Raw genomic sequence first — 22,563 nt, 5'->3', positions numbered from 1 at the left:
GATAAAGCATTGACCTGGAATGCTGAGGTTGCTAGTTTGAGGCCCTGGGCTTGCCTGGTCAAGGCACATACAAGAAACAACTACTATGAGTTGATGCTTCCCCCTCCTCCCTACCCCACTTTCTCTGTCTCTATCCTCTCTCTAAAATAAAGTCCTTTGCCTATTTATTAATTGGATTCTTTCCTTTTTTGCTATTGAGTTTTATGAGTTCTTTATAGATTTTTTTATATTAACCCCCTCATCAGATATATAATTTTCACATATTCTCTTCCTTTCTGTAGGTTGCTTTTTCATTATTTTGATTGGTTTTTAAATTTTTTCTGTGCAGAAGCCTCTGCACAGTTTGAAGTAGTCCCACTTGTTGGCTTTTGCTTTTGTTGTTTGTGCTTTTAGTGTCATATCCAAAAAAATATTGCCCAGATTAATGTCAAGGATCTTTTTCACTGTCTTCTTATAGGAAGTTTATGGTTTCAGGTCTTACATTTATGTTAATTTTTGTGATTTGTGTAAGATAGGGGTCCAATTTCATTCTTTTGCATGTAGATATCCAGTTTTCCTAACCTTATTTATTTATTTAAAGCTTTATAGTTATTAGATTTATTGATATTTTTTAGAGAGAGGATAGAGAGAAAGAAAGGTAGGGAAGGAGCGGGAAGCATCAACTTGGCTTCTCATATGTGCCTTGACCAGGCGAGCCAGGGAACCTCAGCATTTAAGCCGGCAACCTCAGCATTCCAGGCCAACACTTTATCCACTGCGCCACCACAGCTAAGGCCCTAACATCATTTATTGATGAGACTATTTTTTCCCCAGAGTGTTCTTGGCTCCCTTGTCAAATATTAGTTCACCATGTATGTGTGAGTTTATTTTTGGTTTCTTGATTTTATTAAATTAGTATGTATGTCTGTTTTTATTCCTGTACTGTGCTGTTTTAATTACTATGGCTTTGTATTATAGTTTGAAATCAGAAGTGTGATGCCTCTGATTTCTCCTCCTCCTCCTCCTCTTCCTCCTCCTCCTCTTTCTCCTCTTCCTCCTCCTCCTCCTTTTTCTTTTTCAGTGAGAGAGACAGAGACAGACAAGAAGGGAGAGAGATGAGAAGCATCAGCTCATAATTGTGACACTCTTAGTTGTTCATTGTTTCCCATATGTGCATTGACCAGGGAGCTCCAGCTGAGCCAGTGACCTTAGGCTCAAGCCAGTGACCACAGAGTCACGTCTATGAGATCATGCTCAAGTGGTTGAGCCTGCACTCAAGCCAGATGAGCTTGTGTGCACAAGCTGACAATGGCAGGGTTTTGAACTTGGGTCCCCAGTGTCCCAGGTCGATGCTCTATCCTAGGGGTCGGGAACCTATGGCTTGCGAGCCAGATGTGGCTCTTTTGTTGATGGCTGCATCTGGCTCGCAGACAGATCTTTAATAAAAAAATTAATAACGTTAAAAATATAAAACAATCTCGTGTATTACAATCCATTCATTTCTTACCGCTCATGTTCATGGTTGCGGGTGGCTAGAGCCAATCACAGCTGTACTCCAGAACAACACCAAATTTTTATTGGATAATGTGTAACATACACAGGTTGTTGTGAGGTCAGGAAGTAAACTTCCCTCCTTTTAATTAAGTAGTCAGCTAGCTAATTGCAGAAACCCTTTTGATGAAGAAGATGACTAAAAGAAAAAAAGATGAGGAGTATCGTACTTTTCAGCAGGAATGGACAGAGGACAGTGTGTCTAATATGCAATGATAAAATTGCATCGATGAAACAGTCAAATATAAAGCGGCACTTCAACACACAGCATACTACATTTGCATTGAAATATCCAGCGGGGAACAGCAGAAAGGAAGCATGTCAAGAGCTACTGTGCAGAGTGCAAGCTAGTCAGCAGCAACTCCATGTTTGGACCCAACAAGGTGACTGGAATTCAGCTAGCTTTGCTGGTGCTTTAGCTATTGTGAGAAACAGATAGCCATTCACAGATGGGGAGTATGCCAAAACATTCATGCTTGATGTTGCCAATGAGCTTTTTGACGACTTTTCGGATAAAGACAAGATAATCAAGTGACTAAAAGACATGCCTCTGTTGGCAAGAACTGTTAACGATCATACCATCATGATGGCAAATCAAATTGAGGCAACACAAGTGAAGGACATAAATGCAGCACCATTCTTTTCTCTCGCTTTGGAAGTGTCAACAGACATAAGCCATTTATCCCAGTTCAGTGTTGTGTGCTGATTGAAAGGTATGCTGTCGGTGACACACTATGTGAGGAAAGTCTTGCTGTTTTGCCTATGAAAGAGACAACAAGAGGGGAGGATTTATTCAAGTCTTTCACTGAGTTCGCTAAAGAAAAAAAATCTACTGATGAATACAATTTCAATGTGTACTGATAGTGCTCCGTGCATGGTGGAGAAAAACAGAGGATTCGTAGCGCTTCTTTGTGAACATGAAAAGAGACCCATCCTAAGTTTTCACTGCATCCTACAGGAGGCGCTTTGTGCTCAGATGTGTGGCAAGCAGCTTGGTGAGGTGATGTCGCTGGTCATTCGGGTGGTCAACTTTATTGTTGCCCGAGCTTTAAATGATCGCCAGTTTAAAACACTGCTGGATGAAGTTGGGAATAATTATCCTGGTCTGCTTCTGCACAGCAATGTGCATTGGTTGTCAAGAGGGAAGGTGCTCAGCCGTTTCGCTGCTTGTCTGAGCGAAATCCGGACTTTTCTTGAAATGAAAAACGTCGAGCATCCTGAGTTAGCTAATGACTAGTTAGTTAGTGGCTCCTGAAGTTCTACTATCTTGTGGACATGACTGAACATCTGAACCAGCTCAATGTGAAAATGCAAGGCGTTGGAAATACAGTCTTATCTCTTCAACAAGCAGTGTTTGCATTTGAAAACAAGCTGGAACTCTTCATCGCTGACATTGAAACAGGTCATTTACTACACTTTGAAAAACTGGGAGAGTTTAAAGATGCATGCACAGCAAGTGACCCTGCTCAACATCTTGATCTCCAGCAGCTAGCGGGCTTCACATCTAATCTCCTGCAGTCATTCAAAGCACGCTTTGGAGAATTTCGTGAGTGCGCTCGTCTTTTTAAGTTCATCACCCATCCACACGAGTGTGCAGTGGACAGCACTGAGCTGCGTTACATCCCCGGTGTCTCCGTCAGAGATTTTGAGCTACAAGCTGCTGACCTGAAGGCCTCAGACATGTGGGTGAATAAGTTCAAGTCACTGAATGAAGATTTTGAAAGACTTGCATTACAGCAAGCAGAGTTGGCAAGCAAACACAAGTGGGGAGAAATGGAAAAACTTCAACCCGCAGACCAGCTGATTGTCAAAACTTGGACCGCGCTTCCCGTCACATACCACACACTGCAGCATGTGAGTATTGCTGTACTGACAATGTTTGGCTCTACGTATGCGTGTGAGCAGTTTTTCTCACATCTAAAGAACGTTAAGACCAACCTACAATCATGTTTAATGGATGGAAGTCTCAATGCCTGCATGAAGCTTAACCTCACCACTTATCAACCAGACTACAAAGCCATCAGCAAAACCATGCAGCACCAGAAGTCGCATTAATGGTAAAAAGTACTTTATTCATCATTGGTTAGCAACAGCATAACAACGTTATTAAAAAGAATTCAGAGACTAACTGTACTTTAAAAGTGTTGGTCTTACATAAAATGCCCACATTTATTTGTATTTAGTGTTAAACATATTGTATGGCTCTCACAGAATTACACCTTAAAATATGTGGCGTTCATGGCTCTCTCAGCGAAAAAGGTTCCCGACCCCTGCTCTATCCACTACACTAGCACCTGGTCAGGCTCCAGGGGAGATAGACCAACTCCCGCATGTGCCCTGACTGGGATCCACCTAGCTACTCCTGTCAGAGGCTGATGCTTGAATCAACTGAGTTATCCTTAGTTCCTGGGGTTGAGTGCCTGGGCCAATGCTCAAACCAATCAAGCCACTGGCTGTGAGAGGGGAAGAGAGACAAAAGGGGGGAGGGAAGGGAAGAGAAGCAGATGGTCACTTCTCATGCATGCTCTGACCGGGGATCGGGGATGGAATCTAGGAAGTCTGCATGCTGAGCCGTTGCTCTATCCACTAAACCAACCAGCCAAGGCCTCCAGCTTTGTTTTTTCTCAAGATTTCTTTGGCTATTTGGGGTCATTTGTGGTTCCCTATAAATTTTAGTGTTATTTTCAATTTCTTTGAAAATTGCTATTGGAATTTTCAAAGCTATTGCATTAAATCTATAGATGGCTTTGGGTAGTATGGACATTTTATAAATATTAACTCTTTTGATCCATGAACATGAGATATCTTTCCATTTATTTGTGTCTCCTATTTTTTTTTCAGCAGTGTTTTGTAGTTTTCAATGTACTGATCTTTCATCTCATTGTTTAATTTATTCATTGGTATTTTATTATTTTTTGATGCTATTATAAATGGATTGTTTTTTATTCCTTTTTCAGGTAGTGCATAGAAATGCAATTGATTTTATTGTTAGTGTATAGAAATGCAACAAATTGTTGTGCATTGATTTTGTATCCTGAAACTTCACTGAATTATCCATTAGGTCTCACACTTGTGTGTGTGTGTAATCTTTAGGATTTTCTATATACAAAATTATGTCATCAACAAACATAATTTTACTTCTTCCTTTCTGATTTGAATGCCTTTGTTTTTCTTGCTAAATTGCTATAGTTATGACTTCTAGTATTGTGTTCAATAGAACTGGTCAGAGTGGGCACCCTGTCTTGTTCATGATCTTAAAAGCTTTCAGGCCTAGACTGGTTAGCTCAGTCAGTTAAGAATGTTGTCCCGAGCCCTGGCCGGTTTGCTCAGTGGTAGAGCGTTGGCCTGGTGTGCAGAAGTCCCAGGTTCGATTCCCGGCCAGGGCACACAGGAGAAGCGCCCATCTGCTTCTCCACCCCTCCCCCTCTCCTTCCTCTCTGTCTCTCTCTTCCCCTCCCGCAGCTGAGGCTCCATTGGAGCAAAGATGGCCCAGGCGCTGGGGATGGCTCCTTGGCCTCTGCCCCAGGCACTAGAGTGGCTCTGGTCGCAGCAGAGCGACGCCCCAGAGGGGCAGAGCATCGCCCCCGGTAGGCAGAGTGTCGCCCCCTGGTGGGTGTGCCGGGTGGATCCCGGTCGGGTGCATGCGGGAGTCTGTCTGACTGTCTCTCCCCGTTTCCAGCTTCAGAAAAAAAAAAAAAAAAAAAAGAATGTTGGCCCGAAACAACAAGGTTTGTGGGTTCCATCCTTGGTCAAGGCACACATGGGAATCAGGGAATTCATGACTGAGTAGAACAACAAATGAATGCTTCCCTTCTCTTTCTTCTCTCTCTTCCTTCCTCTCTGTCTCTCTTAAATAAATAAATAAATAAATAAATAAATAAATAAATAAATAAATAAGCCCTAGCCAGATAGCTTGGTTGGTTGGAGTTTTGTTGTGGAGGTTGCTGGTTTGATTTCCTGGTGAGGGCACATACATGAACAGCTCAATGTTCCTGTCTCTTTCTCTATCCCTGACTCTCTCAAAAAAGGTAAAAAGGAAAAAAAAGAAGGAAAGAAAGAAAGAAAAAGCTTTCAGCTTTTCATCATTGATTATGGTGTTGGCTGTGGATTTATCATATGTGGCCTTTATTATGTTGAGGTATGCTCCTTCTATACCCAATTTGTTGAGCATATTTATCATGAAAGGATGTTAAATATTGTCCATTGTTTTTTCTGCATCTATTGAAATGATCATGTTTTTTGTCTTTCAAATTTATTAATGTGCATCATACTTATTGTGTATGTTGTACCATCCTTGCATCTATGGATAAATTTGACTTGATCATGGTGTATGATCCTTTTAATATGCTGTTAATTTTATTTTGGGAGAGAGAGAAAAAGGAAGAAAGATAGAAGCATCAACTCCACTTAATGGATTTGCTTGATTGCTTCTCATCTGTGCCTTGACCAGGGATGGAGCCAGTAACCCAGGGATTGAGCCAGCAACCTCAGATTCAAGCCAGTGACCCTGGGATTGAGCTGGCAACCTCAGGTTTCAAAAGGGCAACCTTGGGATAAAGCCAGCCACCCCAGGCTTGAGCCAGTGACCTGCGCTTTCAAAGCAGTGACCTCACCATTCTGGGTCAACACTCTATCCACTGTACCACCACTGGTTAGGCAATGTGCTGTTGATTTTTTAAATTTATATATTGATTTAGAGAAAGAGGAAGGGAGGGAGAGAGAGAGAAACATTGATTTGTTGCTTGACTCATCCTTGCATTCACTGGTTATTGGTTCCTGCATGTGCCCTAACTAGGGATCAAACCTACAAATTTGGTGTATTGGGATGACACTCTAAATAACTGGGCTACCCACCAGAGTTGTTGATTTTTTTTTCCCTAGGATTTGGTTGAGAATTTTTTTCATCTTTATTCATCAGGGATTTTGGTCTGTTGTGGGGTTTTTTTAGTGTCTTTATCTGGCCTTGGTATTAGGGTAATGCTGGCCTCATAAAATGAGTTTGGGAGTATTCCTTCCTCTTCAGTTTTTTGGAAGCATTTGAGAAGAATTTATGTTTATTCTCTTTTATATGTTTAATAGAATTTCAAAAGCCTTCGGTCCTGGGCATTTTTTTTTGTTGGGAAGTGTTTGATTGCTGATTCATTCTCTTTACTTGTTATTTGTTTGTTCAGATTTTCCTTTTCTTTTTATGATTAAAAGTTGGTAGGTTGTATGTTTCTAGGAATTTATCCATTTCTTTTAGACTGTCCAATTTAGTAATGTATAATTGTTCATAGCAATCTCTTGTGATCCTTTGTATTTCTGTGGTATCAGTTGTAATGCTTCCTCTTTCACTGTAATTTTGAATCCTCTCTTTTTCTTGGTAAGTCTAGCTAAATTTGTCAATTTTGTTTATCTTTATTTTTGTTTATTTTTAGTAAGAGAGAGAGAAATATAAGAAGGGAGAGAGATGAAAAGCATCAACTCATAGTTGCGGCACCTTAGTTGTTCATTGATTGCTTCTCATATGTGCCTTGACCAGGGGGCTACAGCTGAGCCAGTGACCCCTTGCTGAAGCCAGTGATCTTGGGCTCAAGCAAGCAACATTGGGCTTCAAGCCAGTGCCAATGACCTTTAGGCTCAAGGCAGTGACCTTGAGCCAGCAACCACACGCTCAAGCCAGATGAGCCCATGCCCAGCTGGTGATCTCGGGGTTTTGAACCTGGGACATCAGCATTTCAGGTCAACGCTCTATCTACTGCACCACCACAGATCAAGCTGTTTATCTTAAAAACAAACAAACAAAAAACAGTTTTATTGATCTTTTGGTTTTTTATTCTCTATTTTATTTATTTCTGCTCTAATCTTTATTTCTTTATTTTTCCTGCTAACCTTGGACTTAATTTATTCTTCTTATAATTCCTTGAGGTTGTTTATTTGAGCTTTTTTTTCTCTTAATGTAGACATTTATTGCTATAAAACTGCTTCTGCTGCATCTCATAAGTTTTGATATGTTGTGTTTTCATTTTTGTTTGTTTCACAATATTTTTTTATTTCGCTTTTGACCCACAGGTTGTTCAAGAGTGTGCTGTTTAATTTCTACATATTTGTGAATTTTCAAGTTTTCCTCTATTTCTAGTTTTATACCATCTTTGTCAGAAAAGAAATTTGGTATAATTTCAATATTTTTAAATTTATTGAAACTTGTTGGGCTCTATCCTAGAAAATATTCTGTGTACACTTGAGAAGAATGTGTATTCTGTAGCTTTTGGATGGAATGTTCTGTTAGGTCCATTTGGTTAAAGTCTAGTTCAAGCCTGACCAGGCAGTGGCACAGCAGATAGACAGTCAGACTGGGACTCTGAGGACCCAGGTTCGAGACCCTGAGGTCACCAGCTTGAGCACAGGCTCATCTGGTTTGAGCAAAGCTCACCAGCCTGAGCCCAAGGTCGCTGGCTCTAGCAAGGGGTCACTCGGTCTGCTGTAGCCCCCTGGTCAAGGCACATATGAGAAATCAATCAATGAACAACTAAGGAGCCACAACAAAGAATTGATGTTTTTCATCTCTCTCCCTTCCTGTCTGTCTGTCCCTCTCTCTGACTCTCTCTGTCTTTGCCACAAAAAAACAAAAAAAAAACATTTTGTAAGTCTATAGCTGTCATAGTTAGTGATTCCTCTGATGGATCTGGACAAAGTAAACTGAAAACCTTCCAGAAGGGAGTCACCATCCTGTATGCCATTAAGAACATTCATGATTTATAGGAAGAGTCAAAATATGAACATTAACAGGAGTTTGGTAGAAGTTGATTCCAACACTCATGATGACTTTGAGGGGTTTAAGACATCAGTAGAGGAAGTAACTATAGATTTGGTGGCAAAAGCAAGAGAACTAGAATTAGTAGAGCTCAGTGTTGTGACTGAATCACTACACTTTTTTTTAATTATTTTATTTTATTTATTCACTTTAGAGAGGAGAGAGAGAGGGAGAGAGAGAGACAGAGAGAGAGGAGAGAGAGACAGGGGGTGAGGAGCTGGAAGCATCAACTCCCATATGTGCCTTGACCAGGCAAGCCCAGGGTTTCGAACCGGCGACCTTAGCATTTCCAGGTTGACGCTTTATCCACTGCACCACCACAGGTCAGGCTACACTTTCATGATAAAACAAAGGAGGAGTTGCTTTTTAAGGATGAGCAAAGAGAGTGGTGTTTTGAGATGGAATCCACTCCCAGGAAAGAAGGGAAGATTATTGAAATGACAACAAGAGATTTAGAATATGTCATAAACTTAGTTAATAAAGCAACAGCTGAGTTTGAAAGGATTGACTGACTCTATTTTTGAATGATGTTCCACTGTGGTTTAAATGCTATCAAACAGGCCTGACTGGTGGTGGTGCAGTGGATAGAGCATCGACCTAGGACGCTGAGGTCCCAGGATCAAAAAATCCAAGGTTGTTGGCTTAAGTCCAAGGTTGCTGACTTGAGCAAGGGGTCACTGGCTCGGTTTGAGTCTCCTCTTTCCCTTGTCAAGGCATATATAAAAAGCAATCAATGAACAACTAAAGATATGCAACTATGAGTTGATGCTTCTCAACTCTCTCCCTTCCTGTCTCTTTCTAAAAAAAAAAAAAAAAAGGCTATCAAACCACATCACGGACTGGTGGCTGAAAACCACTGCTATAGAGAAATCGTTCATGAAAAGAATGGTTAGTCAATGTAGTGAATTTCATTGTCTTATTTTAAGAAATTAAGAAATTGGCTCAGCCATCCCAACTTTCAGCAACTACCACCTTAATCAGTCTGAAGCCATCAACACTGAGGCAAAACCTTCTCACTAGTGAAATATTAGGACTCGCTGAGGGCTCAAATGAAGCTTAGCATTTTTTTTTTTTGTATTTTCTGAAGTTGGAAATGGGGAGGCAGTCAGACAGACTCCCGCATGCGCCCGACCAGGATCCACCCAACATGCCCACCAGGGGGCGATGCTTTGCCCATCTGGGGCATTGCTCTGTTGCAACCAGAGCCATTCTAGCGCCTGAGGCAGAGGCTATGGAGCCATCCTCAGTGCCTGCGCCAACTTTGCTCCAATGGAGCCTTGGCTGCAGGAGGGGAAGAGAGAGACAGAGAGGAAGGAGAGGGGGAGGGGTGGAGAAGCAGATGGGCGCTTCTCCTGTGTGCCCTGGCCGGGAATCGAATCCGGGACTCCTGCATGCCAGGCTGACGCTCTACCACTGAGCCAACCAGCCAGGGCCAAAGCTTAGCATTTTTTAGTAATATTTAAAAAAAAATTTTAAGACTTTATTCATTTTATAGAGACAGCTATATATATATAATATATATATTATATATATTATATATATACAGATAGAGAGAGAGAGAGACAGAGAGAGAGACAGAATGGAGAAGCAGGAAGCATCAACTCCCATATGTGCCTTGATCAGACAAGCCCAGGATTTCGAACTGGCGACCTCAGAGTTCCAGGTCAATGCTTAGTCTACTGTGCCACCACAGGTAAGGCCTAGCAATATATATATATATTTTTTTTTTTTTTGCTTTTTTTTTTTTTTTTTTTTTTTTTTGCATTTTTCTGAAGCTGGAAACAGGGAGAGACAGACAGACTCCTGCATGTGCCCGACCGGGATCCACCGGCATGCCCACCATGGGGCGATGCTCTGCCCACCAGGGGGCGATGCTCTGCCCATCCTGGGCGTCGCCATGTTGTGACCAGAGCCACTCTAGCGCCTGAGGCAGAGGCCACAGAGCCATCGCCAGCGCCCGGGCCATCTTTGCTCCAATGGAGCCTTGGCTGCCAGAGGGGAAGAGAGAGACAGAGAGGAAGGCGCGGCAGAGGGGTGGAGAAGCAAATGGGCGCTTCTCCTGTGTGCACTGGCCGGGAATCGAACCCGGGTCCTCCGCACGCTAGGCCGACACTCTACCGCTGAGCCAACCGGCCAGGGCCCAGGCCTAGCAATATTTTTAAGTTAAGGTATGTACAGTAATGATTGAAAAGATTTTTTATTGATTGATTTTAGTGCAACAGGGAAGAAGAAAGAGAGAGAAACATCGATTAGTTGTTCCATGTACCTGTGCATTCATTGGTTGATTCTTGTATGTGCCCTAACTAAAGATTGAACCCTCAACCTTGGCATGTCAGGATGACACTCTAACCAACTGAACTCTCTAGCCAAGGCCCAGGACATGATTTTTTTTAGACATAATGCTATTGCTTACTTTATAGACTACCGTATAGTGGAAACATAACTTTACGTACACTGGGAAACCAAAAATTTTGTATGACATTTTTTATTGTAATACTTGCTTTATTGCAATAGTCTAGATCTGAATGAACCCATAATATCTCTGAGGCATACAGATAAAGATAAGGAAATACCTGCTTTAACATGTTTTAGCCCAAGTAAAGATTTTTATTTTGAAGTTTGCTAAAGGTCAGAGGCATGACATATAAGAGATATATTTCACATTAATTAAGATTCTTGCCTGACCAGGCGGTGGCACAGTGGATAGAGCGTTGGACTGGGATGCCGAGGACCCAGGTTCGAGACCCCGAGGTCACCAGCTTGAGCGCGGGCTCACCAGCTTGGACCCAAGGTTGCTGGCTCGAGCAAGGGGGTTAATCGGTCTGCTGAAGGCCCGTGGTCAAGGCACATATGAGAAAGCAATCAATGAACAACTAAGGTGTCGCAATGCACAACGAAAAACTAATGATTGATGCTTCTCATCTCTCCATTCCTGTCTGTCTGTCCCTGTCTATCCCTCTCTCTGACTCTCTGTCTCTGGGGGGGGAAAAAAAAAGAAAAAAGATTCTTTGCCTGACCTGTAGAGGTGCAGTAGATAAAGCATAGACCTGGAATGCTGAGCTCGCTAGTTCCAAACCCCAAGCTTCTCTGGTCAAGGCACATATGGGAATTGATGCTTCCTGCTTCTCCCCACTTCTCTCTCTCTCTCTCTCTCTCTCTCTCTCTCCTCTCTAAGAATGATGACTAAAATAAAATAAAATAAAATAAAAAGATTCTTTGAGGGGGAGATTTTCCCTCTTTGATATTTATGGTTTTCTTTTTTTTTTTTTTGTATTTTTTCAAAGCTGGAAACGGGAAGGCAGACAACAGACTCCCACATGCGCCCGACTGGGATCCACCCGGCATGCCCACCAAGAGGCAATGCTCAGTCCATCTGGGGTGTTGCTCTGCCGCAATCAGAGCCATTCTAGCACCTGAGGCAGAGGCCACAGAGCCATCCTCAGCGCCCAGGCCAACTTTGCTCCAGTGGAGCCTTGGCTGCAGGAGGGGAAGGGAGAGACAGAGAGGAAGGAGAGGGGGAGGGGTGGAGAAGCAGATGGGCGCTTCTCCTGTGTGCCCTGGCCAGGAATTGAACCCGGGACTCCTGCATGCCAGGCCGACACTCTACCACTGAGCCAACCGGCCAGGGCCTGGTTTTCTTTTTTTCTGTTACTAATCCAGTTCCTCACCACCACCACCACCATCAGCCAAGAGAGAGAGACCTGGAGATGAAAGTAGCAAAACAGATTTATTGTAAAGTAATTCCAGATAGATTTATACTATCAAGTACTTTGAGCCATGGGAGAACTAGAATATGATTGTGATATAGTAAAATATACTATAGAATAGGTAATTTTACAAATTGAGAGTATTATGAACCAAAAGTAAACACTAAAAGTCTGCTTAGAGCATAAGGATATAAAATATGCCATGAAGGAATGGACCCATGTTCCAGCCAACCTGATATTCTGTTGTCTCTAATAGAAGTACCTAAGAGTGTTTAGCAGAGTCTGGTTGCCTGTCTTGGTATCAGTGGTGGGAGATTAGAAGTGCTTCACCATGATCCAGATTTCTTGACCATATTATATCTATTTTAAATTTATTTAAACTTTTAAAACTTATAAATAACTTATAGTCAACTAAACCCTTAATACCATTATAAAAACTTGTATTTTTTACAAAATGACATGGTAATTAGTATTTTATTTTATTTGTCTAAATTTACAATAATTTTCAAGCTCTTGCATGCATTTTGCAGTTCTCACATTCTACAGCTTTGTGAATAATCTATGTTCAACTCATTTATACCTTAATGATTAAATAATTTTTTTATTATTTCCTCTTCATCATTTTTGAATGGAACCTAGATTTTATTAGTCTTGTCTCATGACACAGTTTATTTAAGAGGAATGCATTATGTTCTCTAGCATCTGTATGATAAAAACATTCCAAAGATAGGTAAGACAATTATGTATTTACTTATTCTATGGTAGACAGGAATTTCCTTTAGTGTTTTTTTTTAACTTTCCTATTGAGTTCATTGCTGAAATCATCCTTTCTAAGGGGCCAGGATCTTTCTCACTGCCTAACATCTAATTATATAACCCTTTGACCTTCTGTTTCTCATGTCTTCTTGCAGCCATATGTGTCATTGTCTCAGCAGATGGCTCCACCTAGTCCAAGCAACAGTACTGTTAACAGCAGCAGTGGGAGCAATGGAAATGACCAGCTGAGCAAAACCAACCTTTATATCCGGGGATTGCAACCAGGCACTACTGACCAGGACCTTGTCAAGTTGTGTCAGTCGTAAGTTGGAGTATGTGTGGGTAGGCTTCCAGGGACAGTATAGATTTGGTGATGCTGGCTTCTTCCCAGATACTCTTATCCTGAAATGCAATATTATTTTGTTTCTACCCCATAGTCATAAAGTTTCTCAGTAGCCCCTCTTAAAGAAATTCTACCTGCTACTAATATATAAAACCTTTGTGTTTCTATGAGGAAAGCCGGGATAAGGCTGGCCTTTAAAGCCTAGTAAATAATTTTGTTTCTAGCAGGTATCTAGAATTGATGGTCTTAGTGGAAAGATTCCTATCCTTACACCTTGAATAGAAATGTTCGGTGTCTCCAAAGGTATTGATTAGAAGGCAGTGAGAGCCAGCTGTAGGAATATAAAAAAGTGGGACTGGCCAGTTGAATTATATACTCATGAGAGTTTCTGCTACTAGAGAGATTCTCAGTAAACCAAAGGAGCCCTCAAATTAGTGGATAAAGGACCTGATCTGTGGTGGCACAGGGGATAAAGTGTTGACCTGGAATGCTGAGGTCACCAGTTCAAAACCCTGGGCTTGCTGGGTCAAGGCACAGACGAGAAGCAACTACTATGAGCTGATACTTCTGGTTTCTTCCCCAGCCCTCCTTCTCTCTTTCCTTTCTCTAAAAAAAAAGGAAGTCAAAGAATAAAATATTTTTTCTCCCTTCCTGTCTGTCTGTCCCTCTCTCTCTAAAAAAAAAAAAATAATAAAATTAGTGGATAAAGAAGAAAGTGGAAAAAGAGGCTATCACTTTGCTTCTACCCTCTAAAGACTTTTGGGGCTTTCCTGAGTAGATTTGAGTCATGAGGTGGCGATTACAACTGTAGAATTAACCCAGTTAAGAATGCTGGAAAAATTGCAAGTGTGCAGAAATGCCAGCTCATTTCCTTTTGGCAGAAAAATATGTTTTAAATAATATCATTGGGGGAATTATTAGAGGAAGAAGTCTGGGGGTGGGATGGAGACATTAATGAGAAAAAGGAAAATTGAATTTGGGTAAGTGAATGGTTGAAAGAGCAAAACTGGCATCATAGATTATGTAAATTTACCTTTTCTTTTTTTTTTATAATTTTATTTTATTTTTTATTTTTACAGAGGCAGAAATAGACAGGGACAGACAGACAGGAACGGAGAGAGATGAGAAGCATCAATCATCAGTTTCTCGTTGCGCGTTGCGACTTCTTAGTTGTTCATTGATTGCTCTCTCACATGTGCCTTGACCGTGGGCCTTCAGCAGACCAAGTAACCTCCTTCTGGAGCCAGCGACCTTGGGTCTAAGCTGGTGAGCTCTTTGCTCAAGCCAGATGAGCCCGCGCTCAAGCTGGCGACCTCGGGGTCTCGAACCTGGGTCCTTCCGCATCCCAGTCCGATGCTCTATCCACTGCGCCACCACCTGGTCAGGCTAAATTTACCATTTTTTAAGAGTATGGAAAAATGTACAAATTGTGTGAACACACCTTTATTGTTACCAGATCAAGAAACAGAACATTAGCAACTCTTCAGAAGCCTACTTCTCAGTTACTCTGTCTTTCCTACCCTCAAAATACCTTCTTGAGTATGAATAATGCTGCCACAAACTTGTACATGTTTTTTGGTGCATTTATGATGGGTTTATACCTAGGAGTAAAATTGCTGGTTAACAGGATGTGCATTTGTTCAGCTTTTGTTGATACTGCTAAACAATTTTCTGAAGTGGTTAAACTAATTCAAACTCCCACAACAATGTACATAAGTTCCAATATTCCAAATCCTGGAAAGGCAGAACATTTTGCCCTCAAATTATAGTTGTATGAGGCATCAGATGGACTCTATAAATTCCTTACTCTTCTGACGTGGTACTTTTCAAATCACATGGAGGTTTCCTAGTATCAGGCTGCAGACTGCATCTCTAAAGGCTATGTGTATGTATAAAACTGGTTCCTTTACTTCAGCTTTTCTTGCTAAAAAATATTTAAATGGAATTTAGTCTAGGAATAGTAATATTTGGGGAAATGGAAATTGGCATGAATGTTGGTTTATGAGGGAAAAGATATCATATCAGTCTAGTTCCTTAATTTCTGCACCTTGTGGTTCTTGTTCTAAACATTAAGTACTATAAAAAAAATCTTCTCACTCCACAAGACAGAAAAAACTCAATTCTACAACAGTATGCTTTTAAAACATTCATGTCACCCTTTCCAACAGTTCCTTACCTTCTGCTATGTCTGAAGGAATGAAAATAGTCAGGGTCAGCATGGGGGATGGAAGTACGGAGTGCAAAAGGGGAGCTGTGGAGAAGTAGGAACCAAACAGGGAAAGAGTACGTGCTAGATGAGTTTTGATGAAAGAGAGGCTGAGCCGAGCAGGTAAGTATAACACTCATGGATGGTTTGAGCTGGGCTGGGAGTTTAGGCCTTTCTAGGAATGATGTTTCCCATGCATGGAAGGACTTCCTGCCTTTGTCCCAATTGTCTCTCTCTGGGTTGTAGGGTAAGTAAAAATTGCTGGATCCTAAATGCTGGCAGGGGAGAAGGAGAGGCATGGAGTCTGGCACTGGAACTCATGGTTCTCTTGGAGGAGGAAGCAGCAGCGAGCGACTCAGCTGCTGCCAGCTGCTGTGGAAATTCTGAGCTCCAAGTCTCAGGCTGCTCAGATCACAGCCAGCTCCGCCCTGGGGCCTTGTTGGGATAGCAGCATGCAAGTCCTCTGGCGCAGTCAGCTTTTCCTTTGCCTTAATTTGGGAAAGAATCCAAGTATGTAGCCCTGAAGAGCTAGGATCACCACTTCCTTTCCCCCAACCCCCATTTTAATGTGTTCTTTTCCCAGCCTTCAGGGCGTTGTTTAGCTGGTTCTTTCTAATCTCTTGGGAGCCAAAAGCCCCACTGAAAAAGTCAGTCAGAGATCTCCAAGGAGCAAAACAAATACATCAGTCATTCTATGTTTTTTAGGGATGAGAAGAGTGATAGAAAAAATATGCTACTTTGGGGTATTGGTCTTAAATTCAGCCCCTGCCAAATGTTTTCATTTAAATCTGACTTTGTTAGTGATATCTGTTCTGTCTCTTTAATATTTTCACCTTCCTGGAATGGAATATAATCCCTGACCTGTGATACACCATTGCTCAAGTTTGGGGAACTCCACATGGCTCTGCTGCCCATGTATAATTTTCAAAAAGTTGAAAACCATACCTGACCTGTGGTGGCGCAGTGGATAAAGTGTTGATCTGGAATGCTGAGGTCACTGGTTCAAAATCCCAGGCTTGCCTGGTCAAGGCACATATGGGAGTTGATGCTTCCTGCTCCTCCCCTACCTTCTCTCTCTCTCTCTCCTCTCGAAAGTGAATAATTTTTTAAAAAAAGGAGGAATAGCTTTGTTTTTAGCCCTGGCTGGTTGGCTCAGTGGTAGAGCATTGCCCCAGTGTGTGGAAGTCCTGGGTTTGATTCTCGGTCAGGGCACACAGGAGAAGCAACCATCTGCTTCTCCACCCCAACCCCTCCTTCTTTTCCCTCTCTCTCTCTCTCTTCCTCTCCCACAGCCATTGGCTCAGATGAGCAAGTTGGCCCCAGGTGCTGAGCATGGCCTCACCTCAGGTGCAAAAATAGCTCTGTTGCCCAAGCAACAGAGCAGTGGCCCCAGATGGGCAGAGCTTCTCCCCACAGGAGGCTTGCCGGGCAGATGCTGGTTGGGGTGCATGTGGGAGTCTGTCTGTCTGTCTGCTACCTGCCTCTCACTAAATTAAAAAAAAACCACATGACTGCCATACAAATATAGGTGAACACACGCCAAAGATTTATTCTACTCATTAATGAGGGAACAAGCAAGATGATAAAATGGGTTCAAAGAGCATTTGAGGGACGATTTATAGGTTGTAAGGCTGGTGGCTGTGGCCATACAGATTCACATTGCATTCATTCAGGCAGATGGTAAAGGAACTGTGGAGCCAGAAAATGGGGAGCCATACCAGTTTATTGGAGTCTCACAAAGACAGGCAAGCCAAAAGAAAGAAAAGAAAAAGAACAAAGGAAAACCTGCTTTTTACAGTGGAGAGCAAGGGATCAGGAAACAAATCCCTTTCCTCTCTCTGCGCTGATGAGCAAACAGGCTGGTGGGGGGGGGGGCCTTCTCCGGCAAACAGTAGCAAAAGGGGGCCCCTCCCAATGGCAGCGGGCAATCTGCAATCTACAGTCTGCCATCCTGAGGCGAGCACCTGAAGCCTTACATAAACTCTTCACATGAGGTGCTGCCCTGGGCTCCTGCACCAATCAGGCAAAGTGCACATGAGCAAGCCTAACACACTTGTTTGCCTAATATAGGTACTGAAAAAAGAATGTTGGGGCCCTGGCCGGTTGGCTCAGCGGTGGAGCATTGGCCTGGCGTGCGGGGGACCCAGGTTCGATTCCTAACCAGGGCACATAGGAGAGGCGCCCATTTGCTTCTCCACCCCTCCCCCCCCTTCCTCTCTGTCTCTCTCTTCCCCTCCCGCAGCCAAGGCTCCATTGGAGCAAGGATGGCTCCTTGGCCTCTGCCCCAGGCACTAGAGTGGCTCTGGTCGTGGCAGAGCAACGCCCTGGAGGGGCAGAGCGTCGCCCCTGGTGGGCGTGCCGGGTGGATCCCGGTCGGGCGCATGTGGGAGTCTGTCTGACTGTCTCTCCCCGTTTCCAGCTTCAGAAAAATACAAAAAAAAAAAAAAAGAATGTTGGAATAAGATTGCTAGGTTACATACAACACTGGTTCATATCCTAAGGAACAATAAAACATCAACGAATAATCCAGTAGATTATCTTTTCTACTGGACAGAAATTATTTGTATTTCAACTGGATAAAAATCTACAAGTTAATATAGATCTGCACAAAGACTGGGCCCTAATCAGCAGTATTTAGTAAGTGAAACAAAGAAACAACTTGCTAAATAATGAAATCTACCTTAAATGAGCACCTTTCAGACAATATTCCAGAATAACATTAAAAGGATATACAATCCTCATTTTGCCTTATTATCAAATTTTGTATAATTTTCTTAGCACTGCTGTGCCCAGTCTCCTTATACACTTAGATCTTGACAATGACAAATAGAAATCTTGCCCTCGTTGGATAGCTCAGTTGGTTAGTTACACCAAAGTTGCAGGTTGCAAGATTCAATACCCAAGGTTGAGGTTCGATACCCAATTAGAGCACATAAAACATCAACCAGTGAATGCATAAATAAGTAGAGCAACAAATCAATCTCTCTCTCTCTCTCTCCTTTCCCCTTTCTCTCTCTCTCTCTCTCAAATTCAATATATTAAAAAAAGAAATAGAAGTCTTAGAATACAGTAAAATAAGAGAGTTATTTGCAGATTAAAGTTGAGGTCCCTTGAATATAACAATAATAGTAATTAAGAATTTTTAAATGTTCACCATGTGGTAGGCATTAATGCTTTATATTCACAAACTCATGTCATATTCCCAACTATCTTATTTCTGTTTATAGGAGTTGAGACTGAGGAACAGACAGGTTAAGTGACTTGTCTGAGATTACACATGGCTACAAAGTGACAGAACCAGGATTTGAACAAAAGAAATTTGGTTCAGGTTGGCCTTCAATCAGGGGGCCAGTGGAGGGGTAGGGAATGGGGTGTCAAAGGAGAAAAATGTCTACATGTTTTTCATAGGAGGAATGAAAAACCTCTCTGTTCAAAAGAAGATAAGTAATATCAAGGACTAATTTTAGTCCTCAAGTAATTCCAGCCAAAGCTCTGTCCTTACACATTCTGCTAAATCTGTCACCAAGCTTCTTTTCCAAAAAGATAGTAATCTCTTTCCAACTAGTATCTATTTGTTGAAGAAGAATAGAGAAATGTATTGGACTACTGTTATCTTATTTCTTGTAAGCACCTTTGGGGATTAGGTTCATATGATAAACATGACATTTTCTTTCTTTAAAAAAAATTTTTTTTCGCCCTGGCCGGTTGGCTCAGCGGTAGAGCGTCGGCCTAGCGTGCGGAGGACCCGGGTTCGATTCCCGGCCAGGGCACACAGGAGAAGCGCCCATTTGTTTCTCCACCCCTCCGCCACGCTTTCCTCTCTGTCTCTCTCTTCCCCTCCTGCAGCCAAGGCTCCATTGGAGCAAAGATGGCCCGGGCGCTGGGCATGGCTCTGTGGCCTCTGCTTCAGGCGCTAGAGTGGCTCTGGTCGCAACATGGTGATGCCCAGGATGGGCAGAGCATCGCCCCCTGGTGGGCAGAGCGTTGCCCCTGGTAGGCGTGCCGGGTGGATCCCGGTCGGGCACATGCGGGAGTCTGTCTGACTGTCTCTCCCTGTTTCCAGCTTCAGAAAAATGGAAAAAAGAAAAAAAAAGACAAAAAAAAATTTTTTTTTTCTTCTTTTCCAAGTAAGAGGAGGGGAGATAGATAGACTCCTGCATGCACGCTGACTGAGATTCATCTGGCAACTGCCACCTGGGGCTGATGCTCTGCCCATCTGGGGCATACCTGCAATCAAGCTATGTTTAGTGCCTGAGGGAGGCTCCATGGAGCCATCCTCAGCACCCGGGACCAATTGTGCTTGAATCAATCAAACCATGGCTGTGGGAGGAGAAAAGAGAGTAAGAGAAAGGGGAGAGGTGGAGAAGCAGATAGTTGCTTCTCCTGTGTGCCTTGACCGGAAATTGTACCTGGGACTTCCACATGCCAAGCTACCCTCTACCACCGCACCAACTGGCCAGGGCAACATGACATTTTCAGTTCATCTCTTTAGTTGTTTTTATTAAGGTTTGGGTAGATCAGTTTTCCTAGAGAGAGAGAAGAAAGGACATGGATTCATCCAGATATCTAAATCTTTGTTGTTTTCTAAATTCCTTTGCATTTTCTCCTCCCTTAGATATGGCAAGATTGTCTCCACTAAGGCCATACTGGACAAGACCACAAACAAATGCAAAGGTGAGAAAAGGGCTGTCTTTGGTGGCAAAGAACAGCTGTGAGTGATCCAATCCCTTCTCTCTGCCCTTTACTTCTGGGAATTCCTAGTACCCAAGGCCAGAGAGAAATCTCAAAGGTTTGCAGGTTTAAAAGACTAGCAAATGGCCCTGGCCGGTTGGCTCAGCGGTAGAGCGTCGGCCTAGCGTGCGGAGGACCCGGGTTCGATTCCCGGCCAGGGCACATAGGAGAAGCGCCCATTTGCTTCTCCACCCCTCCGCCGCGCTTTCCTCTCTGTCTCTCTCTTCCCCTCCCGCAGCCAAGGCTCCATTGGAGCAAAGATGGCCCGGGCGCTGGGCATGGCTCTGTGGCCTCTGCCTCAGGCGCTAGAGTGGCTCTGGTCGCAATATGGCGACGCCCAGGATGGGCAGAGCATCGCCCCCTGGGGGGCAGAGCACCGCCCCTGGTGGGCGTGCCGGGTGGATCCCGGTCGGGCGCATGCAGGAGTCTGTCTGACTGTCTCTCCCTGTTTCCAGCTTCAGAAAAATGAAAAAAAAATAAAAATAAAAAATAAAAATAAAAGACTAGCAAATAGGCCTTGGCCAGTTGGCTCAGTGGATAGAGCATTGGCCCAGCATGTGGACATTCTGAGTTCTAGCCCCAGTCAGGGCACACATGCTTCTCTACCCCTTTTATTCCTACTTCTCTGTCTCTTCCCTTCTCACAGCCAGCGGCTCGATTGGTTCATACTATGGCCCAGGGCACTGAGAATAGCTCAGTTGGTTCGAGCGTCAGCCTCAGATGCTGAGAATAACTCAGTTGGTCCAAGCATCGGCCCCAGATGGATGTTGCCAGGTGGATCTCAGTCGGAGCGCATGCTGAAGTCTATCTCCCTTTCTTTCACTTAAAAAAAAGAAAGACTAACAGATTCTTTGGTGACCTGATAGCTAGAGCTGCAAATGCTATTTGGGGACCCAAGGCTAGAAGTCTGCACAAAGAGTTTTGTAGTGCCTTGGGCTTATTTTGGACCACATGTTTCCCTGAACTGGATGATGGGTATGTGTAGGTGAGATGATCTCTCCTTAGCAAAGCATTATAAATGCTTTTTGGTGGTGGTGGAGTGGTTGACTTGGTAGGTATTATTTTGTGAAGATTGATAGTTCTGTTGGGGTTTTGGGCAGTTTTAGGTGAAGTTGTAAGAGTTAAAGGAGGGGGAAAGTATGTAGGTTAGGGTGGGGAAAGGCTTCTTTCAGCAGGTGGCTGATTATTTCCAATAAAGAGATTGTATTCCCTATATGCCTAGTGTTTCTGGGGTGTGGCTAGAAGAGAGGAAAGGTGTTTTTTAGAAGCGTGATGGGCCTGACCTGTGGTGGCTCAGTGGATAAAGCATCAACCTGGAACACTGAGGTCACCAGTTCGAAACCCCAGGTTTGCTTTGCCAAGAGAAGCAACTACTACAAGTGAGTGATTACTGCTCTTCTTCTCCCCCACCTTTCTCTTTCTCTTCTTTCTAAAATCAATAAATAAAATCTTTTTTTTAAAAGCGTGGCCTGGCCTGACCGGGCAGTGGCGCAGTGGATAGAGCGTCGGACTGGGTTGCGAAGACCCAGGTTCGAGACCCCAAGGTCACCAGCTTGAGCGAGAGCTCATCTGGTTTGAGCAAAAGCTCACCAGCTTGAACCCATGGTCGCTGGCTCGAGCAAGGGGTTACTTGGTCTGCTGAAGGCCCGCGGTCAAGGCACATATGAGAAAGCGATCAATGAATAATTAAGGTGTTGCAACGCGCAACGAGAAACTAATGATTGATGCTTCTCATCTCTCTCCGTTCCTATCTGTCTGTCCCTGTCTATCCCTCTCTCTGACTCTCTGTCTCTGTAAAAAAAAAAAAAAGTAGCCAGATGAAGAAATTAAGCTGCCCTATGCAAAAAGAAAAAAAAAGAAAAGAAAACAAACAAACAAACAAACAAAAAAACGTGGCCTGACTACATGGGTGTGCCAGGCGGGGATGCAGTGGGTAGAGTATCGTCCTGAGTCACAGAGGACCCAGGTTCGAAACCCCAAGGTCGCCAGCTTGAGCACGGGCTCACCAGCTTGAGCGCGGCGTTGCTAACTTAAGCATGGGATCATAGTCATGACCCCATGGTCACTGGCTTGAGCAAGGGGTCACTGGCTCAGCTGTAACCCAGCAGTCAAGGCACACATGAGAAAGCAATCAATGAACAAACAAGGTGCTGCAACGAAGAATTGATGCTTCTCATCTCTCTCCCTTCCTGTCTCTCTGTCCCTACCTGTCCCTCTCTCTGTCTCTCTTCCTAAAAAAAAAAAAAGTGTGGTGGGTGCTGTAGATGATCAGAATAGTCTAGTTTCTGAAATCTTAGATTTCTTTAAGAGGAAGGGGAACGTCAAGGACATCCCCAAGGACCTTATTGCCTTTGGCATTCTTAACTTCATTATTTATTTATATTTTTGTTATTATATGAGAGGAGGGGAGGTGGAGAGACAGTCTCCTGCATGCGCCCTTACCATGATCCACCTGGCAAGCCTACTAGGGGGTGATGCTCTGCCCATCTGGGTACCT

The 22,563-nt window shown here is 43.3% G+C and overlaps 1 protein-coding gene across 9 annotated transcripts in view; it reads left to right on the top strand.

Annotated features, from left to right (window-relative positions):
* Window positions 1-22,563, top strand: part of RBMS2 (RNA binding motif single stranded interacting protein 2) — an 83,242-nt gene that overhangs the window by 38,100 nt on the left and 22,579 nt on the right. For 7 of the 9 annotated variants that reach the window (XM_066258386.1, XM_066258381.1, XM_066258385.1 and 4 more), the window contains 2 exons: window positions 12,942-13,108; window positions 19,951-20,009. In XM_066258386.1, the coding sequence (XP_066114483.1) occupies window positions 12,966-13,108; window positions 19,951-20,009 (202 nt within the window). In that variant the 5' untranslated portion in view covers window positions 12,942-12,965. Of the gene's footprint in view, window positions 1-3,489; window positions 3,588-12,941; window positions 13,109-19,950; window positions 20,010-22,563 lie in introns of those variants that run through there. The other 2 variants (XM_066258384.1, XM_066258383.1) reach the window with 2 other exon arrangements.

Source organism: Saccopteryx bilineata, chromosome 2 (genome assembly GCF_036850765.1).
Source record: "Saccopteryx bilineata isolate mSacBil1 chromosome 2, mSacBil1_pri_phased_curated, whole genome shotgun sequence".
Classification (NCBI taxonomy): Eukaryota; Metazoa; Chordata; class Mammalia; order Chiroptera; family Emballonuridae; genus Saccopteryx; species Saccopteryx bilineata.
This window is presented reverse-complemented; position numbering and strand designations above follow the sequence as displayed.